Source organism: Talpa occidentalis, unplaced genomic scaffold, assembly GCF_014898055.3.
Source record: "Talpa occidentalis isolate TD23 unplaced genomic scaffold, MPIMG_talOcc4v2.1 talOcc4.2, whole genome shotgun sequence".
Taxonomy (NCBI): domain Eukaryota; kingdom Metazoa; phylum Chordata; class Mammalia; order Eulipotyphla; family Talpidae; genus Talpa; species Talpa occidentalis.
In genome coordinates, this window is record NW_023602073.1 from 42672607 (window position 1) to 42698002 (window position 25396).

The following is a 25396-nucleotide window of genomic DNA, read 5'->3' on the forward strand; positions in this document are numbered from 1 at the left end:
GCCTCAACTAACCAGTCCCACCTGCCCCCTTTCATATCAACACATACAAGGGTCTCAGGAGCCCGGCCATGTGGGGTATAAATGCCTTCCAGTAACCCAGCAGGCTCAGAAAGGCTTGCAGCTGCTTCACTGTGGTTGGAGTGGGGTAAGCTTGTACTTTATCTATCATCAGGGATAACCTTTGTCTTACCCAACCAAATTCACTGCTGTCACCTTGGTACTCTGGCCCCCACAGCCATCAATGTAACAAGCAGACCCTTGAAATTTTTCGGAATTTCCATAGAGCAGAGTACATTCTGCTCCTGTGTCTACCAAAGCCAAAACTCTTTGCACTTTAGTCAGGGACCGGTGGATGGCAAGCTCCGCATGTGGCCTCCGGTCCTCTCCCGTCCCCTGTGGACAGGTTCCTTGGCCCTCACCCTACTTCAAAGTGATCAGGCCATCACCCGAGGATGGGGTTGGCAGCAAGTGGTCTTCCAGGCACCGGGTGTGTCCCTGAGGCCTGGAGCTTCCAGGCTTCCCCTTAGCAGCAGCCCTTCTCACGGGTGTGAACCTCTAGGCTTCTTGCAGTTGCTCCCATAATTCTAACAAGTATGCATTGGGCTTTGCATGTAATTTAGTGCGATCTACACCTGCTCTCACTAAATCTGTCCACATTTGGTTACAGGTAACTTTAACAGGTTCTGTGAAACTAAGAGGTCTCCTTGCCCTCCTTGGCATTCCTTTTGATTGTTCGACAATTACCTATAGTCCTTTCTGAGTTTGAGAGCGCCTGCTCTCCACTTCACCCAAGCTAGCTATCATTGTCACGACATCATGTATTTGATGTCCCACATGGAGTGTTAGAAGGGCTCCAAATGAGGATGAGAGGGCACTTTTTTTTTAAAGATTTATCTTATTTATTTATAGAAGCACTGGGTACAGTCAGAAGCGCAGGAGGGCGAGAGAATCACCAGAGCCAGAGTGGGGAACAGAACAGGCAGACTGATGAAATACTCTGCTGAGGTGAGCAGCTGGCGCAGCAGGAGAGGTCTGCGCACCATGTGGGACCCTCACGGTGGCCGGGGATCAAACTGGTGCTACAGAGGCTGCGGACAGCTTCACAGCCCAGCGCTCAACCACTGCGCCACCGGGGCAGGTCCTAGGGGGCACTTTTTATTTATTTTTTTTAAATGTTTTTCTTTTTCTTTTTTTTTTAAATTTATTTATTTATACAAGCACTGGGTACAGTCAGAAGCACAGGAAGGTGAGAGAATTCACCAGAGTCAGAGCGGAGAGCAGAGCAGGCAGACTGACCAAATACACTGCTGAGGGGAGCAGCGGGCGGCAGGAGAGGTCTGCGCACCATGTGGGACCCTCACCCGGTGGCCGGGGATCAAACCTGCGCTGCAGAGGCTGCGGGCAGCTTCACAACCCAGCACTCAACCGCTGTGCCACCGGGGAGGCCCAGGGGGGCACTTTTTAATACCAAGTCTCTCATCTCTGCTGTGAAATGCTCGTCATCAGGACCATGGGTATTCACATTGAACATGGCCTGCCGCACCCCTGACTTCCAAAGTACCTGTACCAGCTTGGCGTACATCTGCCATCAGCTCACTGTCTCTGGCACATCTCCTGCATCAGCCCATATTGTTTATATAGCAGCCATTATCCACTCCAGCAGGGTATGATCCCCCTGGCCATACCACTGGCTGTTCTGCAGCCTCTGTCTCAAGGACAGGTGTAAAGTCACTGAGGCCAGTCTCTCCATCTCTTGTGCTGTACAAGTAATCCCATCCACTCCCAGGGCCACAAGTGTAGCAGCCAGGCTGCCAAGGGTTCCTGTGGTTTCTGGCGGAACTGTTCGCCCAAGTCCACCAGTTCTGCCTGGGTGTAAGGTTGGTATGTAGTAAATTCCATCATTGGTGGTGGTCCAGCAGCCTCACCCCCTGGGGCCATGGGTCGCTGTTGTTTCATTTTCTGAGTCACCACTGGGTGGGCATGGAGCCTGGGACCAGCCTCCTCCTCCTCTCCAGAGGAGTCTGGCATCTCAGAGTTGCAGGTTGGTTTGCCACCACCTGCTGAGACTCAGGTAAAGGGCCAGCCTCCCTCTCCTCCTCTCCTGAGAAGGTGTTTGGTGTCTTCAGAATGGTGGGTTGGTTTCTCCAAACTTCTTCCTCCAGAATCCTCAAACATTGTTGCAGTTCCCGCATCTCATCCTGTGCTGGACTCTGGATCTCTCTTTCTGCCTAGACTCTCACAGAGCTGTGAGAAACACCCATCCCACAGCCCCTGCCCCCTCGCAGGCGCTGTATCTATCCAGGGTCTCTTCTATTTCATACAGGGCCTGTTCCACCTGCCCCGGGGATCCATCCACCTCTGGCCATTCCTGGGAAGACGTCCACTGGAAGAGGAGGCTGGCCCCTGAGTACCATATGCTTGTGGTGGCCACCCCACAATCCCGCCCCAGGTTTCAAAGGGTTCCATACTCTTCTGCAGCGAACCCGTCCTGCTTTGAACCGCCCTGCTATCTATGCCAAATGTAGCGCAACCAACCTATACCGGATAGGGTCATCACCAGTTCAAGCAGCCATGTTGGTGTTTTCATGTTCTCCTCTCTGCTGCTCTCTGCACTCCACACCCTGTCCTCTGCCCCTTGGCAGAATGGGCAGGCGGGGCCGGTAGGAGGGTGTCAACGCCTGATGCTTTTCCTTTTTATTTACCCCACACAGCCTCACCGGATCTTCCGGGTGCAAAGTCTGCACTGAGGTTTAGATTCCTCCTAGACCAGGAGGATCCGGACTATGTCTCCCCCAACCTTCCTCCTGCTGCTGTCGGGGGCCCTGGTGCTGACCGAGACCTGGGCAGGTGAGTGCAGAGTCAGGAGGAAAACCGCTTCCGCCGGGGAGGAGGGAGGGAACCGCCCTGCGGGGGCGCAGGACCGTCCCGGAACCTACAGACCCGGACCGCCCTCTCCTCAACCCGCACCAAACCCCACACCTTGGCCTGGGTATCCTGCTCCTCCTTCCACCCTCTCCTGTGCCCGCCCTTCTCCCGTCGCCCATTTTCAGTCTCAAGAGCCCCCTCGCTCTCTCCCCCTGCCCGGCCCCTTCATCCTCAGACCAGGCACTGGCGCCCAGAGGAGAGTCAGGGTCTCAGCCCCTCCCCTCCCCCAGGCTCCCACTCCTTAATGTACTTGCACACTGCGATGTCCCGGCCCGGCCTCGGGGAGCCCCACTTCGTGGTCGTCGGCTACGTGGACGACACGCAGTTCCTGCGGTTTGACAGCGACGACCCGAGTCCCAAAATGGAGGCAACGGTGCCGTGGATGCAGCTAGAGGGGTCGGAGTATTGGGAGAGCGAAAAGCGGATTGTCAAGAGCCACGTACACATTTCCAGAGTAAGGTTAAACAACCTGCGGCTATACTACAACCTGAGCGAAACAGGTGTGTACAGGTCACAATGGCCATCCCCTCGTACGGGCAAGGGTTACCCTCGAGTCTCTGGGTCGGAGCTTCCCAGAGAGTACTTGGAACTTTTACCTGGTTTCGGTTTTAGTTTATTAAAAATCAGCAGCAGTTATGTGCTTGCCTAGGGATGGGGGTGGTGCTCAGTGGAAGGGACTGACCTTGGGGGTGGGGCCAGAGTCTCACACCTTGCAGGTAAGGACTGGCTGTGAAGTGAGAAGAGATGGTCCTATAAGCGGGTTCAATCAATTCGCCTATGACGGCACTGATCACCTCACCCTGATGGAGGAGCTGCACGCCAGGACCCAAGCAGGCATGGAGGTTCGGCTCTTGGAGGATGAGTGGGTGGATGCCGTTGCACAAGAGTTCAATATTCCCCACCTGGAATGGGAGTGTGGGCAGTGGCTCCAAGGACAACTGAAGAAAGGGAACAGGACACTGCGTGCAAGTAAGAGTTGCCTCGGGCCTCCCCTAGGGCCAAGGCTGGGTCCAGCACAGGGAAGGAGAGTGGGCTCAAGGCCAGATACCACCCTCCTATGCCCCAAAGGGTGAGGAGTCTGCCTGGGTCCTTGAAAGTAATCCCTAGAGTGCCAGCCCGTCCTGGGGCAATTAAGGAAGGTGCTCTCTCCAGGTGAGGAACAGTCCTGAAATAACTGATTCTCTTTGATCCTGGCAGTGCTCTAGGGGACTGTGTATTTCTTGCTCACATCTGGTTCCCAGAGGTCATCCATTCTGACTCCAATTTTCCTGAGTCACTTGGGCTTTTATCCAGGTCAAGATGAGAAGTCTCTCCCTCAGAACCCTGCAGCTTGGTATCCTGAACTGTTGTACCCTGATTCTAGAACTTTCCAAGGATTAGGAGATTATTCCAGTCCTGCAAGGCCAGGCTGGTGTTCCAATTTTGCCCTCTCTCCATCCAATGCAATTATCCTGTCCATTCTCAGGATGGTCACATGAGGCTGCTTCAGTAGCCCGAGAAAGTAACACAAGTATAAATCATCTGATCTTCCCTTCAGAAATCCCAAAGACACATGTGACCCACCACCCCACCTCTGAGCATGAGGTCAACCTGAGGTGCTGGGCCCTGGGCTTCTACCCCGCGGACATCACCCTGACCTGGCAGCGAGATGGGGAAGACCTGACCCAGGACACAGAGCTGGTGGAGACCAGGCCTGGAGGGGACGGAAACTTCCAGAAGTGGGCGGCTGTGGCGGTGCCTTCTGGAGAGGAGCAGAGATACACGTGCCATGTGCAGCATGCAGGGCTACTGGAGCCCCAAGTCCTGAGATGGGGTAAGGAGGGGGTCATGAGCACAGAGACTCTTCTCAGGGGGATTGGGAGCCCTATGGAGACCTTTAGCAGGATGGGGGCTGAGGCCTGAAAGTCAGTGTCTCACCTTTTTTTCCCTTCCAGAGCCACCTCCTCAGTCCTCCATCGCCACCGCGGGCATCATTGCTGGCCTGGTTCTCCTTGGGGCTGTGCTCACTGGAGTTGTGATTTGGAGGAAGAGCACTCAGATACAGAAAACATTATATGAAGTCTGAGATTTCTTGTCTAATGTCTGCTTTATACTGTGAGGCCCGATCCCACACACATGTCCTTTCTCAGCTGAGAGCCGGGTTTGCTGACACTTTTTTGTAAAGCGCATGAAACTCCTTGGTATGACAAATGAAGGACAAATATTTCAACTTGATGACTTGGTCGTGGGGACCTCACTTGAGTAGCTGCAGGTAAAAAGGAAATGTCCCTGCTAAGGACGGAGGAGGCTGGCGCAGCTCCCACACGCAATCTCTCCTCATGTTCCCTGATCCTGTCCTGGAGCCCAGGATAGGCCAGTTCTCAGGACTTCTTGGTCCTGCCTCCTCCCTGGCCTCTCACAAAATGTTTTCTTCCTATAGGTGGAGAAGGAGAGAAATATTAAGTCTGGATATAAGTGGGGTAGGAAGGCCCTTAGAAAAGTGTAGATGGAGTCCATGGGGGAGCTCACCCACTCCATAATAGTTCCTTTAGTCTCATCTCCTGGGCATTCTAACCAGGTTCTGTTTTCTGGTTTTGCCCCAAGCAGCTTTTAAAGTGAAACTCTGGAAGCCTGAAGAGAGGGAAGGGGCAGACAGGACATGACCAAGTGTGGGAATGGATCGATGTGGACATTTTTGAGCACGCAGTGGGCTGTTGAGAATGTCATCACCATTGTGAACTGCTTTGTTCGACATTCTTTCCCGGGGTGAGCTACCTGCCCTTGTGGAGGACTGAGTGATGCAAAATGTGTTCAAACTTCGGTTTTGTGACTTGAAGATCACCCAACTTCTCTGTTGCAAAGGGCATCTGCATGTGTCTGTCTGTGTTCCTATAAGCACAATGTGGGGAGGTGGGAGACTGGCCCAGCCCTGCCCACCAGGCCCCTCCCCACACGGACCTGTGTCTCTCCCTGATGACTTTCCTGCTCCAGCAGAGGCGGAGCTGGGTCGTCTTCATCCCTGTCTTAACTTCTGTTGCCCTGAGATGCAGCTTCTCCTTTATTAAATAGAATCTGATACTAAACAGAAGGGGCTGGGAAAGGCCACATGCAGTCGGATTCTGGCAGCAGCCGTAGCAGCTCTTGCCTTTTCTGGCTCTCCTTCCTTCTTGGGAAACATGGCTTCCAGTGTGGCTGTCTCCGAAGGTGTCAGAAAAGTGTTCAATGACATGAAGGTGCGTAAGTCATCAACACCACAGGAAGTGGAGAGTTGCAAGAAGGTGGTGCTCTTCTGCCCGAGTGAGGACAAGAAGAACATTATCCCAGAGGGCAAAGAAATCCTGGTAAGCAATGTGGGCCAGACCTAGAACAACCCACACCCACCTTTGTCAAGATGCTGCCAGACAAGGACTGTGCCCTCCGTGATGCAGCCTAAGAGACCAAGGACAGCAAGGAGGAGGACCTGATGCTTATCTTCTGCGCCCCTGAGTGTGCACCCTTAAGTGCAAAATCATCTAAGCCAGCTCCAAGGAGAAGCCTGACCCGGATCAAGTATGAATTACAAACTGCTGGGGCCTCCCTGGCGGCATAAGGCGTTAATGTCTCAGTACTATGAAGCTATTGGCAGCCACTGCAGAGCAGTTCGATCCCCGGCCAGGGAGCTGACCCACATGCCACAGCAGACCTCTCCTGACTCGCCCGCTGCTCCCCTCAGCAGTATGTTTCAGTAGATCCACCTGTTCTGCTCCCCACTCTGTCTCTGGTGAATCCTCTCACTCCCCACCCCGCACCTCTGGCCTGCACACTATTTCGTTCATGCATAATTTAAAAAAAGAGAAAAAATCCTATACCCTGGCAGAGAAGCTGGGGGTAACTGTCATCTCCCTGGAGAGCAAGCCCCTTCCACCCCTACTGCCTAAAGCATCTGGCTGCCCCAGACCTGCCCACAGGGGTTGCAGGCTGCCCCTTCCTGCCAGACCAGAGAGGCTAGGGAATCCCAGCAGGGGGAGGACATTGCCTCTGCCTAGTTGCCAAAAGCCCCCCCAACCCCAGGCCTTCTTCCTCCCTCCATCCCTGACAGATCCGGACTTCCCAAACCACTTTTGATCTTCTGATCCCTCTTGGGTTTAAGCAGATCACGTTCCCCACCGAGGGAATTATGATTGTTTCGTGTTCGGTTCTGATCTCCTCTGGGTGCCCCCATCTCCAGCAGCAAGAGGTATATTGGGGTATATTTTTTTAAATAATACCCCAAGCCCTCACTGTTCCTCCCCTTCTGTGCTGCCACCTTTCAACCACAATAGCGACCCTGTGCTGTCTGTTTGGTTCTGTGTAGAAACGGGATGTTATAGAGATGACCCACTCCCCACATTGCCTGGTTCCCCTCCCCCATCCCCAGTTGTGGCCACTCATGGAGGCAGGACTAGTAAGGGACCTTTAATTAAAAAGGAAAAGCACAACAATAAAAAAAAACTGTGTATATATGTTTGTTTCTTCTAATCCTTGTCACAGGGTGGGGCTGTTGGGTTAAAGAAGAGAATATTAAATTTTTAGAGAAATGAAAGGAAACACTGAGAACAGTCCAGGATCTGAATGTTTCCTGTGCTAGGTCTGTGCGGGAGAGGCTGTGAGGAACCGAGGGGGATGAGGCCTGTGTCCAGTCTGGGCTCAGTGCATCGTGGGCTTTCAAGTGGTCACTCCTCTCTCCCTTTGTCCTTGTCCCTCAGTAGAACCTGTCCCAGCAGGGCCTGTGATCACAGGGACGCAGACACCACCTGAGCCTGTCTTGTCTTAAGGACCCTGGGTAGCAAGGACTTCATGTGGCTGAGTCAGCCCAGGCTCAGGGCCTCAGCTGCCATTTTCTGGGTATTTGTTTTTATCAGGAATTATGCTTGTTTTGTGTTCAGTGCTGATCTCCTCCTCTGGGTGCCCCCATCTCCAACAGCAAGAGGTGTTTAGCTTGTCATTGTCCCCACAAGGCCCAGTATGGCACCTACACACGGGAGTTTGTGTGGTGTTGGGAGCAGATGTTTAGTCTGGTCTAGCTCTTGCCCCCCTGACAGTTCCCTGGATTATTCCTTCCATCTTCTCTCCAACCTTTTTTAATGCCACATTCTGAATTAGCAGAAAGGAGGGATCCCATAATTTCTCATTTTAGATAAATTCCTATTATGTTTCCATCTTCTCTGTTCACCTGTCCTCTCTACCTGCCTTTAGCTGTAGTGATCCTAGTGCTGGAAACAACTAAACTTATGGATTTATAAATAAAGTTCAAAATTCACAGCAGTTTGGAATATGGGGCCCACAAACTCAGAACCCTTCTTTTTTAAAAGGGGAAATGAAATTGTGTGCTGTAGTGTGCAGGGGGTTGCAGTGGGAGGAGAGGAGGGAGAGGAGCAGCACTTACAAGAAAAATAGAAGGTGATGAGCTAGAGTAGCCACAAAACTGCATTTGAACTGAGGCTAAATTAATAAAGATAATGTCTCTAGAATAAGGAGGTGTTCTACATTTACTATTTATTCAAATAACATTTGCCAAATGTCAGATATTTGGCACACAGTATTTTTGCATTTAGGAATATTCGTGAACTAAAAACAAGACAATATTTGCTGACCTTGTAGAGTATATGTCCAACTGAGGAGAGACAGTAGTTTTTGTTTTGTTTTTTTCAGCATAATGGGTTGGTTTCCTGTTGTAAAAAACTATCATGGTAGATTAAAGTAAAAAAAAAATTATTATCTTAAGTTTTGAAGGTCAGAAGACTGAGATGTGTCCATAAGTTGTGTTTCCTCTGGAAGCTCTGGGGGAGAATTAATTTCCTTAACTTTTTCAACTTTTAGACAATGCCCGCCTTTTCTTAGCTTGTGTCCTTTCCTTCAACTTCAATGTCAAAAACTTAGAATCTTCTGTCTGAACTCTGCTTCTAACCTTACCTTCTTTCTCAGTCTTCTTTCTCTTTTGACTGTATCATTGGGCGCACCCAGCTAATCCAGGATAATCTTCCCATATCAAGATCCTAAGTTTAACCACACATATAAAATCCTTTTAGACTATAGCATACTATACTTCCTGGAGGCCACGATATGGACATCTTTAAGGATGATTATTCAGTCTAGTAACACAATGATGTGCTCATGGTAGAATGTGGTGAGTGCCATGGAAAGTATACAGTGGGGAAGGCCATGCAGAGTGTGTGGGAAGAGAGAGGATGGCTATGTAGGCTACATTTACTCATGTAGGTATCATTGAAAAGGTGATATTTGAGGAAAGATCTCAATAACACCAAGAGTTATATGAAGTTGTTTGTGGCAAGTTCTTTCTAGGCAGAGGAACCCCAGTGCAAATGCACTAGGACAAGAGCAGCCGTGTGTTCTGGGTGCAGTAAGGAGGCCAGTGTGGCTGGAACAGAATCATCAAGACAGGATCACAGTCAGACCAGGTAGGCTGTGAGCAGGATTTTGTCCTTTCATTAACTGAGACAGGCGATTACAAGAGTTTTGAGAAGACAGACGTGGCATAACTTTTCTTTTAAAAGGATCACTTTGGGGCCTCCCTGGTGGTGCAACCACTTAAGCCGCAACCTATGAAGCTGTCCACAGCCTCTGCAGCACAAGTTTGATCCCCGGCTGGCCAGGGAGCAACACGCATGGCGCAGCAGACCTCACCTCTCTCGCCCGCTGCTCCCCTCAGCAGTGTATTTCAGTCAATCTGCCTGTTCTGCTCCCCACTCTGTCTCTGGTAAATTCTCTCACCCCCCACATCTCTGGCCTGTATCCCAGCTCTTGTATGCATAGATAAATCTTTAAAAACAGAAAAAAGGATCACTTTGGCTCTTGCTTTGGAAACAGAATCTGGTGGTATAGGCCAATGATATAGTAGGGAGAACTACAGGAAACCACTTCAGTGTCCCAGATTAGAGATATTGATTGCTTGGCCTGGGATGTAGGCAACAAAGTAGTAGGAGTGATTAGATTCTTGATTTATTTCAATGATGGACTTTTTGCAGCGTTTCCTAATGGATAGAATTTGGAGTATGAGAGAGAAAAAAGGGAGTCAAAGAGAACACCAAAAATGCCTTCAAATTGTCCAAACTAAGATATGGTTTGCTGTTAGTAGGGTAGAGAAGTTTCCAGAAGGAGCATATTTGAGGAGAGAGTATCATAATTATTCAGTTTAGGATCTGTTGAAGTTGATATTAGAAAAGCAAATGAGATAGTTGTGTTTGCACTTGAGCAGGTGACTCTGGAGTTTGGGAGAAATGTGTGGATGGGAGAAATGCACTTGGAGGTGATACTATAAAAATGATGTTTAAAGTCTTGATGATAAATGAAATCAAGTAACAAGGACTGAACCCTGGACTTCCATTGCTGAGGGCCATGGCCAGATGGCACACCATGATCCTGTGCCTCCTGACACCTAACCTGGAGGGCATGTATAACAGGGAGCCCCAAGTCTTTCTGTGCACAGAAACCATGTGGAAATCTTCTTAAATTTCAGGTCTCAAGTGGGTTGTGTGAGTCTGTGTTTCTAACAAGTATGGTGCCAGCACTTCTGGTCATTTTAACAAGATCATGGACCAGGATTTCCTCATGGCTGCCAATCAGCTTCATCAGAGACTTTTTCAAATATTTGACATCTGAGCTCCATGTCGAACATTCTGAAAAAGTATAACTGGGGAAAGGCTTGAGTATTTATAAGAATCCCAAAAACAATTTTGTGACTCAACCAAACTGAGAACTACTGATGGTAATGATCAGAGAAGGCTCAGGGTGGGGAAAGGGATCTTAAATCTACATTTAAATTGTGTGTTTTTCCCTCTTGCAGAGAAAAATACATACGTGTATCTCAAACTGTGAGATGTGATGTTAGGCGATACAAGTCATTTCCTCTGCAGGAGAGTATATGGTAGGTAGATTAGGAAATGGTTCACAGCTCATCAAGACAAAAATCTCTGGGGCCTCCCTGGTGGTGCAAGGGATTAAGACACAACCAACCTATGAAGCTATCCACAGCCTCTGCAGCACGAGTTCCATCCCCAGCCAGGGAGATACCCACATGGCACAGCAGACCTCTCCTGCCTCGCCCGCTGCTCCCCTCAGCAGTGTATTTCAGTAGATCCACCTGTTCTGCTCCCCACTCTGTCTCTGGTGAATCCTCTCACCCCCCACACCTCTGGCCTCTTGTACCCCAGCTCTTGTATGCATAAATAAATCTTTTTAAAAGAAGACAAACATCTCTGAATGTCTACCACCTGAAACTATTCCTGTATAGTAAAAAGGTAACTTTATCAAAGACGGGCCTCCTCTTCTGAGAAAAGTGGCTTTGTTTGCCTTGGCACTTTGGCCACCAGATAGATAGTATAACATGTGATTTATAATGGGGATTTTGAGTACACTATAACATTTCTGACCTTTGGAGGGCTGGAGACTAAAGGTTAACCACACCTGCAGTATGTATTCAAATCACAATAAACTCTTTGAAACACAGAAGTTTCGGTTCAGATTTCTAGGTAACACATCATAGCACATAGGATGCAATAATATCCAGGACTCTGCACGAGAAGATGCCCAGAGGCTTTGCATTTAAATTTCCCCAAAATGATTATGCCCAGTGAAATAAATCAGAAGGAGAAAGAAAAATATCTGATGGCTTCTCTTATAAAAGGAACTTATCCAGCTGATAATTTATTGATCACAAAGATATACAAAGAACTCACATGGCTCAACAAAAACAAAATAAATAATCCAGCCAAGAAATGGGCAGAAGAACTCAAAAAACATTTCTCCAAAGAGGAAATGCAAATGGCCAACAGGCATATGAAAAAATGTTCAACATCCCTTATCATCAGGGAAATGCAAATCAAAACCACACTGAGATACCACCTTACACCAGTGAGAATGGCACATATCAAAAAAACAAGCAACAACAAATGTTGGTGAGGATGTGGTGAAAAAGGAACTCTCCTACATTGCTGGTGGGAGTGCAGACTGGTCCAATCACTATGGAAAGCTGTCTGGAGGTTCCTCAGTCAACTGAAAATGGAGCTACCATATGATCCAGCAATTCCACTACTAGGGATCTACCCAAAGGACACAAAAACATGGATTCAAAAGAACACCTGTACCCCTATGTTTATTGCAGCACTATTTACAATGGGTAAAACCTGGAAACAACCCAAATGCCCTAAAATGGATGACTGGATCAAGAAGATGTGGTATATATACACAGTGGAATATTATACATCAATCAAAAAAGATAAACCAATATCCTTCGCAGCAACCTGTATGGAGCTAGAAGGAATTATGCTCAGTGAAATAAGCCAGAAGGAAAAAGAAAAATATCGGATGGTTTCACTTATAACAGGAATATAGGGAAACCAAATAAGACATCAGTGTAAAAAAACAATAACAGTACAAAACACAACAAAGCAAAAACAGAATTACAAATCAGAGACACACTACAGGGGAGGAGGAGGGAGAAGGATCAGATGGAGGAAGAAATGAGAACAGGGGACTGTGGTGATGGTGCACGGGTGCTTTAGGGAAGGAAATTCTATGGGGACTCCACCTGAGGGGGCGAGGGGAAGAAAACATTGTTTAAAAAAACAAAAATAAAAATTTTTTTAAAAAAGAAATAAAAATTAAACCCCACCTCCAAAAAAAAGGAATATAAGGAAACGAAATTTCCAAAAAAAAAAAAAAAGACAAAACTTGCAGGCAAACCTACAGGATTGGAGGCATACAGCAGGGGTGGGGGAGGGAAAGAGGTCAAAACAGGGGAGGGAAGAGCACAAGACGCTGTGGTGCTGGTGCACGGGTGATAGGGACTGCACCTGAGGGGAGAAATCAACTATTGCATAAAAAGGAACAACAATGTGAGAAAATAAATAAATAAAACTAAAACCCCATGAAAATAAATAATTTACCCCAAATTTCATCTTTGGCATCTCATCATTTCACAGCTTCTAGTTTGTAATCATTAAGTATAAAAAAAAATGTGATATGAGTGCAGCACACATTGCAGTGAATGTGTCCTCAACTGCTGTCAAGTAAAGTGGCCCTGGGGGGCTCCAAACCTGTGGGTGGTCTGAAGTGGAGGCAGCCTGGTGGGAACTCTTCGATCAGACCATACAGTTTGCCCCTTGTAGTTCCCTAGACTGATTTTTCATGCACTTTATTGGCATAAACACATTCCAGATTTTTCTAGTTTAAACAGAAAAGAATTTTACGTATTCTTTTTTTAAAAGATTTATTTATTTATGCATATAAGAACTGGGGTACAGGGCAGAGGTGTGGGAGGTGAGAGGATTCACCAGAGACAGAGTGGGGAACAGAACAGGCAGACTGAAGTACACTGCTGAGGGGAGCAGCGGGCAAGACAGGAGAGGTCTGCTGTGCCATGTGGGTTGCTCCCTGGCTGGGGATCAAACTCATGCTGCAGTGGCTGGGATAGCTTCATAGTGTCGTGACTTAACCACTTGTGCCACCAGGGAGGCCCTTGGCTTTAATTTTTTTTTAAAAAAAAAAGAAAAAAACGAGTCCTGGGAAGGAAGTGGAGAACTGGAACATTCATATTTCCGTTAGAAATATAAAATGGGGGCCTCCCTGGTGGTGCAAGGGGTTAAGCATCAAAACTATGAAGCTATCCACAGTCACTGCAACATGAGTTAGATCCCTGGTCAGGGAGGTGACCTACATGGCACAGCAGACCTCACCTGACTCATCCACTGCTCCAATTGTTAGGGGAAAGGATGTCCTGAGCAAACTCCATGCAGGCTTTGTGGACTCCACCCCCACTCCATCAAGACACTGGAAGCTACAAATTCCATGATCCCCGAAGGGAGAGTTGAGAGGACCTGAGGGCGGAGTTAAGCAATTATGTTCTCTGTGGAGTATTTAACTGGCCATGTGTCCAGGGGGTGCTCTCCTGGCCACGCACCATGCTCGTTTTTTTGCCAGCTCGGTGGTCATTGGGATTCCAGGTCAGCGGAAAAGGTGGGACACATCGACGAACTTATCTCCCTCTTTTTCTCCCTGAGTTATTCATTTCCCATTTCCCCTTCCCTTGTAAATAAATCTTTTATCAATCTTTTGTGTATGTCTGCAGTTTAGCATCAGTAAGTTCTCTTTCAGCACGCAGGTGAGGACCCACAGTCAGGCAACCCATTTTATATCGGGGTTGCTCTGTAACACCCTCAGCAGTGTATTTCAGCCGCTCTGCCTGTTGTGTTCCCCACTCTGTCTCTGGTGAATCCTCTTGTTATAGGGCAGGGAGAGGGGCAGCCCAAACCCCGCAAACCTGCCTATTCTACATGGGTTCTGCCATCCGCCGCATCAACACAAAACATAGGAGACTTTAATGGGAAGGAAATTTAATAAAACTAGGAAACAATACAGGTAAGGCAAAGAGTCTAGTTTCTAAATGAAGCATCCAGAGTTACCCGTCCCCTCGTGGGTAAAAGTCCATCCAAATGGGATTGGCCCAGAACAAGGCCCAAAGCCTGCTACAAGTCTAAAGCATCTTCCAGTGGGGACCCACAGAAAAGGGTCACAAACAACTGGACAAGCCCGGAAGGAAAAGAGCAAAATCAACATCAAGATAAAAGCTGCCATGGTCACCTCCCCACAGGTCTCACCCACATCTGTGTCACCCAGTCCACGACCAAAAGACAAGCACAGTTTCTTCACATGTCTCTAGGCTCCATGCGCCTCCTCCAGGTCTCCTGGCTCCATCCTGCTTCCTTCCTCAGTCTCTTCTGCAGCTTCTCTTCCTGCTCAACTCCACCCTCCCTTGGGTGGGGCAGGGAACCTCCCCTTTTCCTGGGGACCACCCTGTTACACTCTCACCAACCCGCACCTCTGGCCTGGGAGAGTGGCAGGATAAATGTATGTATAAATCAATAAATCTTTTTTATAAAAAAAGAAATATAAAATGGTGTGTCTGTTGTGGAAAACAGTCTGCCAGTTTCTCAAAAGTCTAAACAGAGAAGATTCCAGGAAGATGATGAAGCAGGAAGCATCAGAAATCTATCTCACTACCCACACAGCAATTGCACTGGCAGTGTCTGTCAAATGCAACGATGGAACTCTAGAGTATCCTGCAGGCTTACAATTTCCAAGGGAAGATTTGGGAGGTAATTGTGGCCAATTCCTGTCCATTTAGTTCCGTATATGGTAGCAGCTGCCCTCACTCTTGAGGCAGGCAGCTGTGCTCTAGTTCGTGGAGCAGTTAGCATACAGCTTGCAGGAGCCAGAGTGGGCAGGAAGAACCTGTCATCCAAGTATTGGATGATTGCTGTTTGCCACTGTGATCACAGAGGTGTAAAGTGGTGGGTAGACATTACTCACACCCTCCCCTAGTTGCATACTGGTTGAACCTGCCCCTCTGGTTGAAGTGACTTCCAGAGACTCTAAAAGGCTGTCATCATTACACACACACACACACACACACACACACACACACCCACACACAATTTCTTTTTTTTTTTTCTTTTATCCCTTTTTGAGAGTCACACAGTAAAGACTAGGACAAAAGTAAATGCATATATGGGGGAAAAAATTAGAAAGTGACCACACCTGCCCAGGGAAAGCGCAGGTCCAGAAGACACCTGAGAAGACCTTAAGTTTACACATCAGGCTAATACTTGGCACAGAGATAGCCTGCAACAATCCAAAATGTAAATAATCAAAGCAATAGCAAAAAACTAGCAAACCAGGCCTCCCTGATGGTGCACGGGGTTAAGACACAACCTATGAAGCCACTGTAGCACGAGTTCAATCCCGGGCCAACCAGGAAGCAACCCACATGGGGCAGCAGACCTCTCCTGACTTACCCGCTGCTCCCCTCAGCAGTGTATTTCAGTCAGTCTGCCTGTTCTGCTCCCCACTCTGTCTCTGGTGAATCCTCTCACACCCTGCACCTCCGGCCTGTATCCCAGTTCTTGTATTCATAAATAAATAAATCTTTAAAAAAAAAAAAAACTAGCAAACCCAGTGTAGTCCAGCAGAGCAAAGATGACAGGCTCTCCTCTTCCATAGACTCTCAAATAAATTTCAGTAAAACCAGGTTTAAAACTCCTGAGAGAAAAACAGACCATGGGCCTCCCCTGGTGGCGCAGGCAGTTGAGCGCAGCACTGTGAAGCTGGCCTCAGCCTCTGCAGCACAAGTTCGATCCCAGCCAGCTGGTGAGATTCCCACATGACGCAGCAGACCTCTCCTGTCTTGCCCACTGCTCCCCTCAGCAGTGTATTTCAGTCAATCTGCCTGTTCTGTTCCCCACTCTGTCTCTGGTGAATCCTCTCACCCTCCCACACATCTGGTCTGTACCCCAGTTCTTGTATGCATGAGAAAGAGAGAAAGAGAGAAGAAAGAAAGAAAGAAAGAAAGAAAGAAAGAAAGAAAGAAAGAAAGAAAGAAAGAAAGAAAGAAAGAAAGAAAGAAAGAAAGAAAGGCGACCATATAGCACAGTAGGAGCAACAGCCCTGTGGGAAAAGGTAGAAAAAACTTTAAGTGAATTTTATTTAGTGATAATGGGGCAGTAGAACCCAAAAGAGGGAAAGGTGGTTGCTGTGCAGGGCTGCCTATAGCTATTGACTGGGGCACAAGCCAACACTGGAGAATCCTGAGACCCCAGTCTGCATTGGATAGTGGGGCACATGAGCTGACACATGGGAGGGAGAGCAGGGTTAGGGTGCAGTGTGGGGACCACTAGCTTGAGCTGTATGGAGCAGCTGTAGCCTGAATCAGAGGTGAGAAGCAAATGAGAGCATTTGAATTTCCTCACAGATGAGGCTACTACTCAAAGTCCAGGTTCAGATATTCAAAACACCTGCTGCTCCAACCCTCAGGGCTAAATCTAAAACAAAGAAATACTTGAACTAGAGCTCAAGCACCTGTTAATAACAGAAGTAAACATCCAAGATAGGACTATATGCTGTAGGCCTCCCTGGTGGCACAAGGGGGTACATCTCAGCACTATGAAGCTATCAGCAGCCACTGTAGCATGAGTTCAATCCCAACCAGGGAGCTACCCACATGACACAGCAGACCTCTCCTGTCTCACCTGCTGCTCCCCTTGGCAGTGTATTTCAGTCGGTCTGCTTGTTCTGCTCCCCACTCTCTTTGGTGAATCCTCTCACCTCTGGCCCCGCACCTCTGGCCTATATCCCAGTTCTTATATGCATAAATAAATATTTTTTTAAAAGACTATATGTTGGAAAGGAAAAGAGAACAACTCCTGGCCTATGACCCCTATCAGCTACAATCTGTGCCCAGCACTGCATCTAGTACTTAAACATAGCCTCAAGTAGAAGTGGATATAAGACCACAAGCGACACTAAGGCTGTAAATAACAGAGAGGGGATGTTGTATAACCATCCCAGGCCGGGCAGGTTCATGGTTGATTCGGGGAAATGAAAAAAGAATTTTGGAGCCTTAGTTATATCTGACAGGCCTTTAATGCTGAAGCAGGGGACCAGATACGCAGGCAGAGCAGTAGGCAGGCAGGCAGGAACCAAGCTTCTTAGCCTCCACGATCTCCTGCTTCTCTGCCTGGGTTTTCGTAATTATAGGTGTGCATGCCCTGTGCTCACACTTCTAAGTGTATTTTGTAATAACACAATATCACATGTGGGTAATTGTAGGGTAAGGAAAAAATTTCTGCCCTCCCGCCATCAGGATAGATAATGGATCCTTGCGGTCCTGAATGCATGCCTGATGGCGGGCACCTGGAGTAGGGTGTGGGCATAGGTAGATGGGATTCACCTGGGCTGAGACTGGGCTTTCAAGGGCAGCGTCACGGGGATGCCAGCAAAAGCCGAAAGAGAAGCTGAGAAAGAAGTAGCAGAAGCCGAGAGAGAAGCAGAGAACGCCAGAGAGCCCAGAGAAAGTGTAAAGATTTGCTGGGGCCTGGGAGGACTGCCAGCCTCCCGGCCCCCCAGCACCACTGCCTGCATATACCTGGTAATCCCAATAAAAACCTGCAAAACCACTGAGGACTCTGACTCCTCCTTCACCCAGTCTGCATGGGATCAGAAAAACTGCTCAGTGCCCATTCCTGCCTTAACAGTAATGAAACCTGGGAGGAAAATAAAGCCACAGGCGGTGGCCACAGAGACTGGTGGCAGGAGGCAAAAAAGTGCCTGAGTTCATCTGTGTTCCCTCCAGAGAGCACTGTGGATTCTACCACTCAAGTCTGGCACCCGCAGCACAGCAGAAAGTTCAAATTCCTGGTTTATTGGGGGTGACCTCTTGGTGCCCGATGCCCCAATCATCTGTTATACCTGCTACCTCTCCCAGTACCAGTCTCCAGACTACTTCAACAGATGCAGAGACAACAGTCTAAACCTCGATCCCTACTACAACCCATAAAAAAGGTAAAAATGAGGGCCTCCCCATTGGCGCAGCGCTTGAGCATTGGGCTGCGAAGCTGCCCGCAGCCTCTGTAGTGCCGGTTCAATCCCCGGCTGCTCCTCAACCACTGGGGGAGGGACCCACATGGCACACAGACCTCTCCTGCCGCCCGCTGCTCCCCTCAGCAGTGTACTTCGGTCGTTCTGCTCCCCGCTCTGGATCTGGTGAATTCTCTCGCTCTCCTGTGCTTCTGACTGTACCCAGTGCTTGTATAAATAAATAAATAAATAAATGTTTTTTTTAAAAATTTTTTAAAAAGTTAAAAATGAGACAGAAGAACATAACACAAACACCAGAGCAAAAAAAAACCAACTGTGAGAGGAGTCTCCACCCAGCAGAATTGCAGAACATGACTGAAGGGTTCAAAGTAAATGTTCAAACTTCACTTTTGGAACTCAAAAAAATCCAGTATGAAACAGAACAAAGATAAAGAAAATATGACTCAGCTACACTTAGAAATGATGAAGCAAAGAAACACTAGAGCTGATTTAAAAAATAGAGTTGAGGGCCTCAGCAGCAGAGAATCAGAAGCAATGGAGAGAACAAGCTCCAAAACACAATGTAGGGGGATGTACAAGTAGAACAATGCAGAGGAAAAATTGAAAAATTGAAAAGGTGTCAGAGGCCTGTAGAACAATGTAAAGAAAAAGACTGTATTGTAGGGGTCCCAGAAGAAGAGAAAGAAAAAGGTGTAGAAAATGTATTAAAGGGCCTCCCTGGTGGTGCAAGGGATTAAGACTCAGCACTATGAAGTTATCCACAGCCACTGCAGCATGAGTTCGATTCCCCAGCCGGCCAGGGAGCTACCCACATGATGCAGCAGACCTCTCCTGACTCACCTGCTGCTCCCCTCAGCAGTGTATTTCAGTAGATCTGCCTGTTTGTTCCCTGCTCTGTCTCTGGTGAATCTTCTCACGCCCCCCACATCTCTGGCCTATACCCCGCTGAAACAGGAGCTATCATGAAATCTTTCCCAGAGTGAAGCCAAGGACCCCACTCTCCGAACCCAATAACTCCAAAATGACATCAGCTACAGTGGGCGTTTTCCCACATGCTGCCCAAGCTCACTGCTTTTGGGCAGCACAAAGCTGCCTTGCAACAGGTGGCCACAGGTCCCCATGCCCCAACCCCAATGTCAGCAGCCCTGCTGGGGCCCAGGCAGCAGGAGCGGTGGTTCCCCCCAGGGCTGGAGCAGCAGGGTCAGCCTGCACCAGGAGAGGAGGCAGCACCATGCCTGATCTGTAGGGAGCTTCAGCCCTACTGGCCAGCTCCAGCACTGCCGCTCCCAGCCTGCGGAGTCCCTGACCAACATGGAGAGCTCCCAGTGGAACCCATTCTACTACCGCTGGGACCCCCCCCCCAACTTTGCATTTATTCTAGCTGTGCAGAAGGGGCATTGGTGCAGCATGCCTACCTGCTGAAGGGGCAGGGGGTGCAGTAATGCCTCTGGGCCCATGGGGCTGGATCAAGCTGACCTCAGGCTAGGTCAAGTCTATGAAGACACCAGGGTATCCCTTTTGTATTTGGCACTGGATAGCAAATGGAGTATCAGGTTTGAGCTCAATGGACCAATCAGTTTCAAGCTCAGTTAATTAATTATTCAGATTGAAAAGAGGAAACAAGCTGATTAGTGCTAATTGCCACCAATCAGATGCTTAGGGTTGAAAATGGTCCAAACAGGCTGTTGAATGGGGGACCTCCAAAGAAGGATCAGCAGCAGACCTCTGAAGAAAGCTCAGCAGCCAGTCTTCAAAGAAGAGAAGCATCGAGCAGACAACCTCAGTAGACCCCTGCAAACTCCAGACCACCAAAAACCTTCGCAGACTCCATAGACCTTCACAGGAACCCAGCCACTACACCTGCATCCAACCCTGTCTCTGACATCATGTGCAAGGAGCACCATAGGCTTTGGGCCTGCTGACTCAAAGAGCTGTTAACACTAGCATCTCTGATACCACCTCCTGGTGGCCATTGCTGATCAACACTTCTGGCCATTGCTGTCCAGCACTGTTGACAGGTGGCAGACACTATGTCTGGTCACCTTTGAGAGCTCTCCACTGCATGCAATCATCTGGCACTGCCTCCTGGTGCTGTTGCTTCTATTGCTGTGTGGTCCAGCATCTGGTGCTAATTAGCCTGGCCTTTAGACTGTACTGTGGATTTTGTGGCACTGTTATAGGGCAACCCCAATGTGAAATGGGTTGCCTGACTGTGGGTCCTCACCTGCACACTTAAAAGGGACTTATAATGAGACTCAACTGCAGGCACATACAAAAAGGTTAATAAAGGGTTTATTTACAAAAGAAAGAGAAATGAAGAAATGAATAACTCAGGGAGAAAGAGAAGGAGATGAATTGGTAAATGTGTCCTACCAGTTCTGCTGAGCTGGAACCCCAACAGCATGCTGAAGGCCAGTGAAAAACCTAGACCCCCCAAGACCCATATATCTGGTTATATATCAAGCCTGACTCCTTAACTCCACCCTCAGTTCCCAGCAACCTTCCCTTGGGTGGTGAGGACATTATAGAATGTGTAGTTGTTGGTGTCTTGGATCTCTTTGGTCCGGGGGCGGGGAGTGGGGTCCATAAAACCTGTTTGTGGAGTTTGTCTTTCCCCCATCAGTGTCTCCTCAGTGGTCCAACAGTGAGCATCTCTAGCTGCCACCGTGAGTTGTGTCCTGACCCACTGCTAGCCTGTGTGCCTCCATCTTCAGGCCCTCATTGACAGGGCAGTGCCATCTAGCACAAGCAACCTTTGTTTTGAGACTACTGGACACTGCAGACACTACTGAGTTGTGACAGCCAGTCACCTGTGGCCTTAGAAACTCTTTGTTTCTCCAATTTCATCTTCGTTAAATAAACCCCACTATGATTGTTCCCTGAGCCTGAGTGTTCTTCCAACTGTTTGCACAAGGCTGAGAATCTACAATGTTCCCCACCTTGGCACTGTTTTACTGTCCATTGACCCTGTTTTACTGCTGTTTCATTTCAACTGAAAAAGGTAGTCAAAGACAGAGCTACACAGTATATAATGATCAAGGGAACAATTCACCAACAAGATATCACTTACTAATAAGCACATAATGCAGGAATGCCTAGTTACAAAATCAACTATTAACAGATCTAAAACAACATATTGACAAAAATGCAATCATTGTTGGAGACTTCAACACACCACTGATACTAAGGGGCAGGTCATCTAGACAGAAAATTAACAAAAAAATAAAGACCTTAAATGAAGTGTTAGAACATGGATTTATTGGACATTACAGAGCTTTCCATCCCAAAAGAAATGAATATACTTTCTTGTCCAGTACATATTGAATATTTCCAAGAATAGATCATATACTAGGTCATAAAACATGTCTCAGAAAAATATATGAAAATAGAAACTATATCAAGCATTTTCAAGATCATAGTGCTGTATAACTAGGAATTTTCCATAAAAATAGTACTGATGTGAACCAAAGCATGTGGAACTAAGCAAAATGCTTCTGAACAACTCTTGAATCAATGAAAAAGTCAAAGAAGAGATCAAAAATTACCTAAACACCAACAAAAATGGAGAGATAAGCAACCAGGTGGTATGGGTTGCTCCAAAAGTAGTACTGTATGGGAAGTTTATAGTAATACAGGCCCACACTAAAAAAAAATTTCAAATAAACAACCTAACTGCACCTGAAGACACTAGAAAAGAACAAAAGCATCAAAAAACAAACAAAATGGGCCTCCCCGGTGGCACAGTGGTTGCGTGCTGTGTTGCGAAGCTGCCTGCAACCTCTTCAGCGCCGGTTCGATCCCCGGCCACCAGCGAGGGTCCCACATGGCGCTACAGACCTCTCCTGCTGCCCCCAGCAGTGTATTTCGTCAGTCTGCCTGTTCTGTTCCCTGCTCTGGCTCTGGTGAATTCTCTCACCCTCCGGTGCTTCTGACTGTACCCAGTGCTTGTATAAATAAATCTTTAAAAAATACATATTTTATTAGAAATTCTTGAATTTATAAAGATTAAAAACACCACTGACACAAGAATGACTATACATTCACAACAAAATCAAAGTAGAAGCTAGATATTTAGAAAAGGTAGCAACTCCATCCAAGTTTTTTGTTTAAGATTTATTTATTTATTTATTTATTTATTTATTTATACAAGCACTGGGTACAGTCAGAAGCACCGGAGGGTGAGAGAATTCACCAGAGCCAGAGCGGGGAGCAGAGCAGGCAGAAGGACCGAAGTACACTGCTGAGGGGAGCAGCGGGCGGCAGGACAGGTCTGTCACGCCAAGTGGGACCCTCGCTGGCGGCCGTGGATCGAACCGGCGCTTCAGAGGCTGCGGGCAGCTTCGCAACCCAGCACTCAACCACTGTGCCACCAGGGGAGGCCCCATCCAAGGTATTTAAACTGGAGATTTTAAAGGGTATTTCCAAAAGGCTCAAAGCAGTTCTTCAGCTCACAGTGACAGTATTTTTTTAAAGATTTATTTATTTATGCATACAAGAAGTAGGGTACAGGCCAGAGGTGGGGTGGGGGTGAGAGGACTCACCAGAGGCAGAGTGGGGAGCAGAACAGGTGGATCTACTGAAATACAGTGCTTAGGGGAGGAGCGGGCGAGACAGGAGTGGTCTGCTGAGCCATGTGGGTCACCTACCTGGCCAGGGATCGAACTCGTGCTGCAGTAGCTGCAGATCGCCTCATAGTGCTGACGCTTAACTGTTAGCGCCACCAGGGAGGCCCCCACAGTGACAGTATTACTGTGATGATGACATCATAAACTATAAAAAGGAGGATTCCTTCTTGTATTTTAAAAACTATCTGAGGTGGCTGCGGAGCATGGCGGAGCCTGGCCGGCGCTCAGGAACCCGCGGCCCTCCGGGTGAGAAGAGTCCAGGCCGCCTGCAAACGCGCCTCTCCAGCCCCTCCCCGGGCGCCTTGGCCGCTGCGCGGCTGCTGCAGGCAAGCTAACCGCCAGGACAAACACAGCGGAAAATGCAAAACAACGAAATTATAAAATCTGCCAAATGCTTCTCAGAATTGGAAAAGAGTGTCCTGCTTGCTTTAGTAGAAACGTACAAATACATGCTGGAATGTAAGAAAAGTGATGCCCGAACTATTGCCCTCAAGCAGCGCACCTGGCGGGCGCTGGCCCACGGGTGCAACTTTCAGCCCGGCGTGTCCCTGCGGGATTTCAAGCAGCTGAAGAAGTGCTGGAGAACACCAAGGCTCGGCCCAAAAAAATTTTGGCCCATGAAAAAAGTGAAACGGAGCGTCAGCCCCCTCCTGAGCACCCACCTGCTGGGGAGCAGCTCTACTTCCTCCAGGGCCCCCCGGAAGAGGAGCCCCAGTTCCATCCGAACCCCGCGGCCCAAGAATCATTTGCTGTTTCAAAGAGAGAACTGTGCGATGATGAGAAAGAGTCCATACATTTTCCAGTAAGTGAGGTCGGGACATCTCAACCTGAACCCTCCTGTGCAGCTGTCTGAATAACAGCCAGTAAAATCTACAGGAGCAAGGACCTCCCCTGGTGGCGGAGAGGTTGAGCGCTGGGCTGTGGGGCTGCCCCCAGCCTCTGGAGACCCCGGCGAAGGTCCCACCAAAAAAAAAAAAAAAAAACTACAGGAGCAAAACTTCTCAGGAAGGTGCTTTAAAAAAGATAACATGGATGGCGCTGGAAGGGATCATGCTCAGCGAAATAAGCCAGAAAGAAAAAGAAAAATACCGGATGGTCTCACTCATAGCAGGAATCTAGAAAACTTAAATAAGGGACCAGGAAAATGAATAACTATAAGAAAGTGAAAATCAACAAAAAACTATGAACCAGAGACACTCTATGGGGTTGGGGGGCGGGGAGGGGAGGGATTGGGGTCAAAATAAGGGGATTGCAATTGTATGGGGAATATAAAAATAAAATTTATTTTAAAAAAAAAGATGCATGAGGAAGAACACCATCAACAAATGTCCCTCTTACAACTGCAGCTGATACAAATGAATGAGGTGCATGTGGCCAAAATCCAGCAGATAGAGCGAGAGTGTGAGATGGCAGAGGAGGAACACAGGATAAAAATGGAAGTTCTCAATAAAAAGATGTATTGGGAAAGAAAACTGCGAACTTTTACCAAGGAATGGCCTGTTTCCTCATTTAACTGGCCCGTTCCCAATTCACCCTAAGACTTTGGGGGTGGCGCCCTTGGAATTAATCTGTGTTGGCAAAGAAAGTCTGGAACACAAACTCGCCGGTCAGTAATTTGTAACTGAGCTACATCTAGGAAAATTAGAGCAGTTGTAGTCACTTATTTAAGAATACATTCAGGTCGGGCCTCCCCTGGTGGCGCAGGCGATTGAGCACAGCGCTGTGAAGCTGTCGGGAGCCTCTGCAGCGCCACTGGATAGATCCCCGCCCCCCTGAGGGTCCCACATGGCACGGCAGACCTCTCCTGTCGCGCCCGCGGCTCCCCTCAGCAGTGTATTTCGTCAGTCTGCCTGTTCTGTTCCCGGCTCTGTCTCTGGTGAATCCTCTCACCCTCCCGTGCATCTGGACTGTACCGTGGTTCTTGTATAAATAAATAAATCTTTAAAAAAAAGTTAGTTTAAAAAAAAAGAATACATTCAGGTAAACAGCTGCACCCTCTGTACCCTCCCTAAGTGGCAAAGAAGCTGTTAGCATCTTCTGAAAATTATCACTGGGTGCTATAATTCTGAATGTAATGTCTTTTAATTAGAATTCATACAAGAACCATGTGTGAGGGTTGTTGTATTTTTTAAATCAAATGCAAGTGTGACTATAAAAAAAAACTATCTGAGCAAGGTGGGCATTAGTTCTTTAAAAGTTTGATAAAATTCATTTGTAAAGTCATCTGGTCCTGGGCATTTTTTTGGAAGGATTTTATTAGTTTCCCTTTCCATGCTTGTGATCAGGTTTGTTCATCTGTTTTGTGCTGTGTTGGAAAATTATGTTGATCTAGGAATTTATTCATTTTTTAAGGTTATCACAATTATTGGCTTGTAGTTGCCAATAGTAACCCCTTGTTGCCTTGTTCTGTTGCTTTATTAATAACGCCTTTAAGATTTCTCTTTTTTCCCATGTCAAAA

At 47.9% G+C, this 25396-nt stretch overlaps 1 protein-coding gene and 1 pseudogene across 1 annotated transcript; both read left to right on the top strand.

Annotated features, from left to right (window-relative positions):
- Nucleotides 1–2742: 2742 nt before the first annotated feature.
- On the top strand, nucleotides 2743–4991 carry LOC119252098 (patr class I histocompatibility antigen, A-2 alpha chain-like). Its single transcript, XM_037519301.2, has 5 exons — nucleotides 2743–2847; nucleotides 3156–3427; nucleotides 3627–3894; nucleotides 4463–4738; nucleotides 4860–4991. The coding sequence occupies exons 1-5, from the start codon at nucleotides 2784–2786 to the stop codon at nucleotides 4988–4990; spliced, it is 1011 nt and encodes a 336-aa protein (XP_037375198.1). The 5' UTR covers nucleotides 2743–2783; the 3' UTR covers nucleotide 4991.
- Nucleotides 4992–23296: 18305 nt separating this feature from the next.
- On the top strand, nucleotides 23297–24475 carry LOC119252099 (myb/SANT-like DNA-binding domain-containing protein 3; annotated as a pseudogene).
- The last annotated feature ends 921 nt before the right edge of the window (nucleotides 24476–25396 follow it).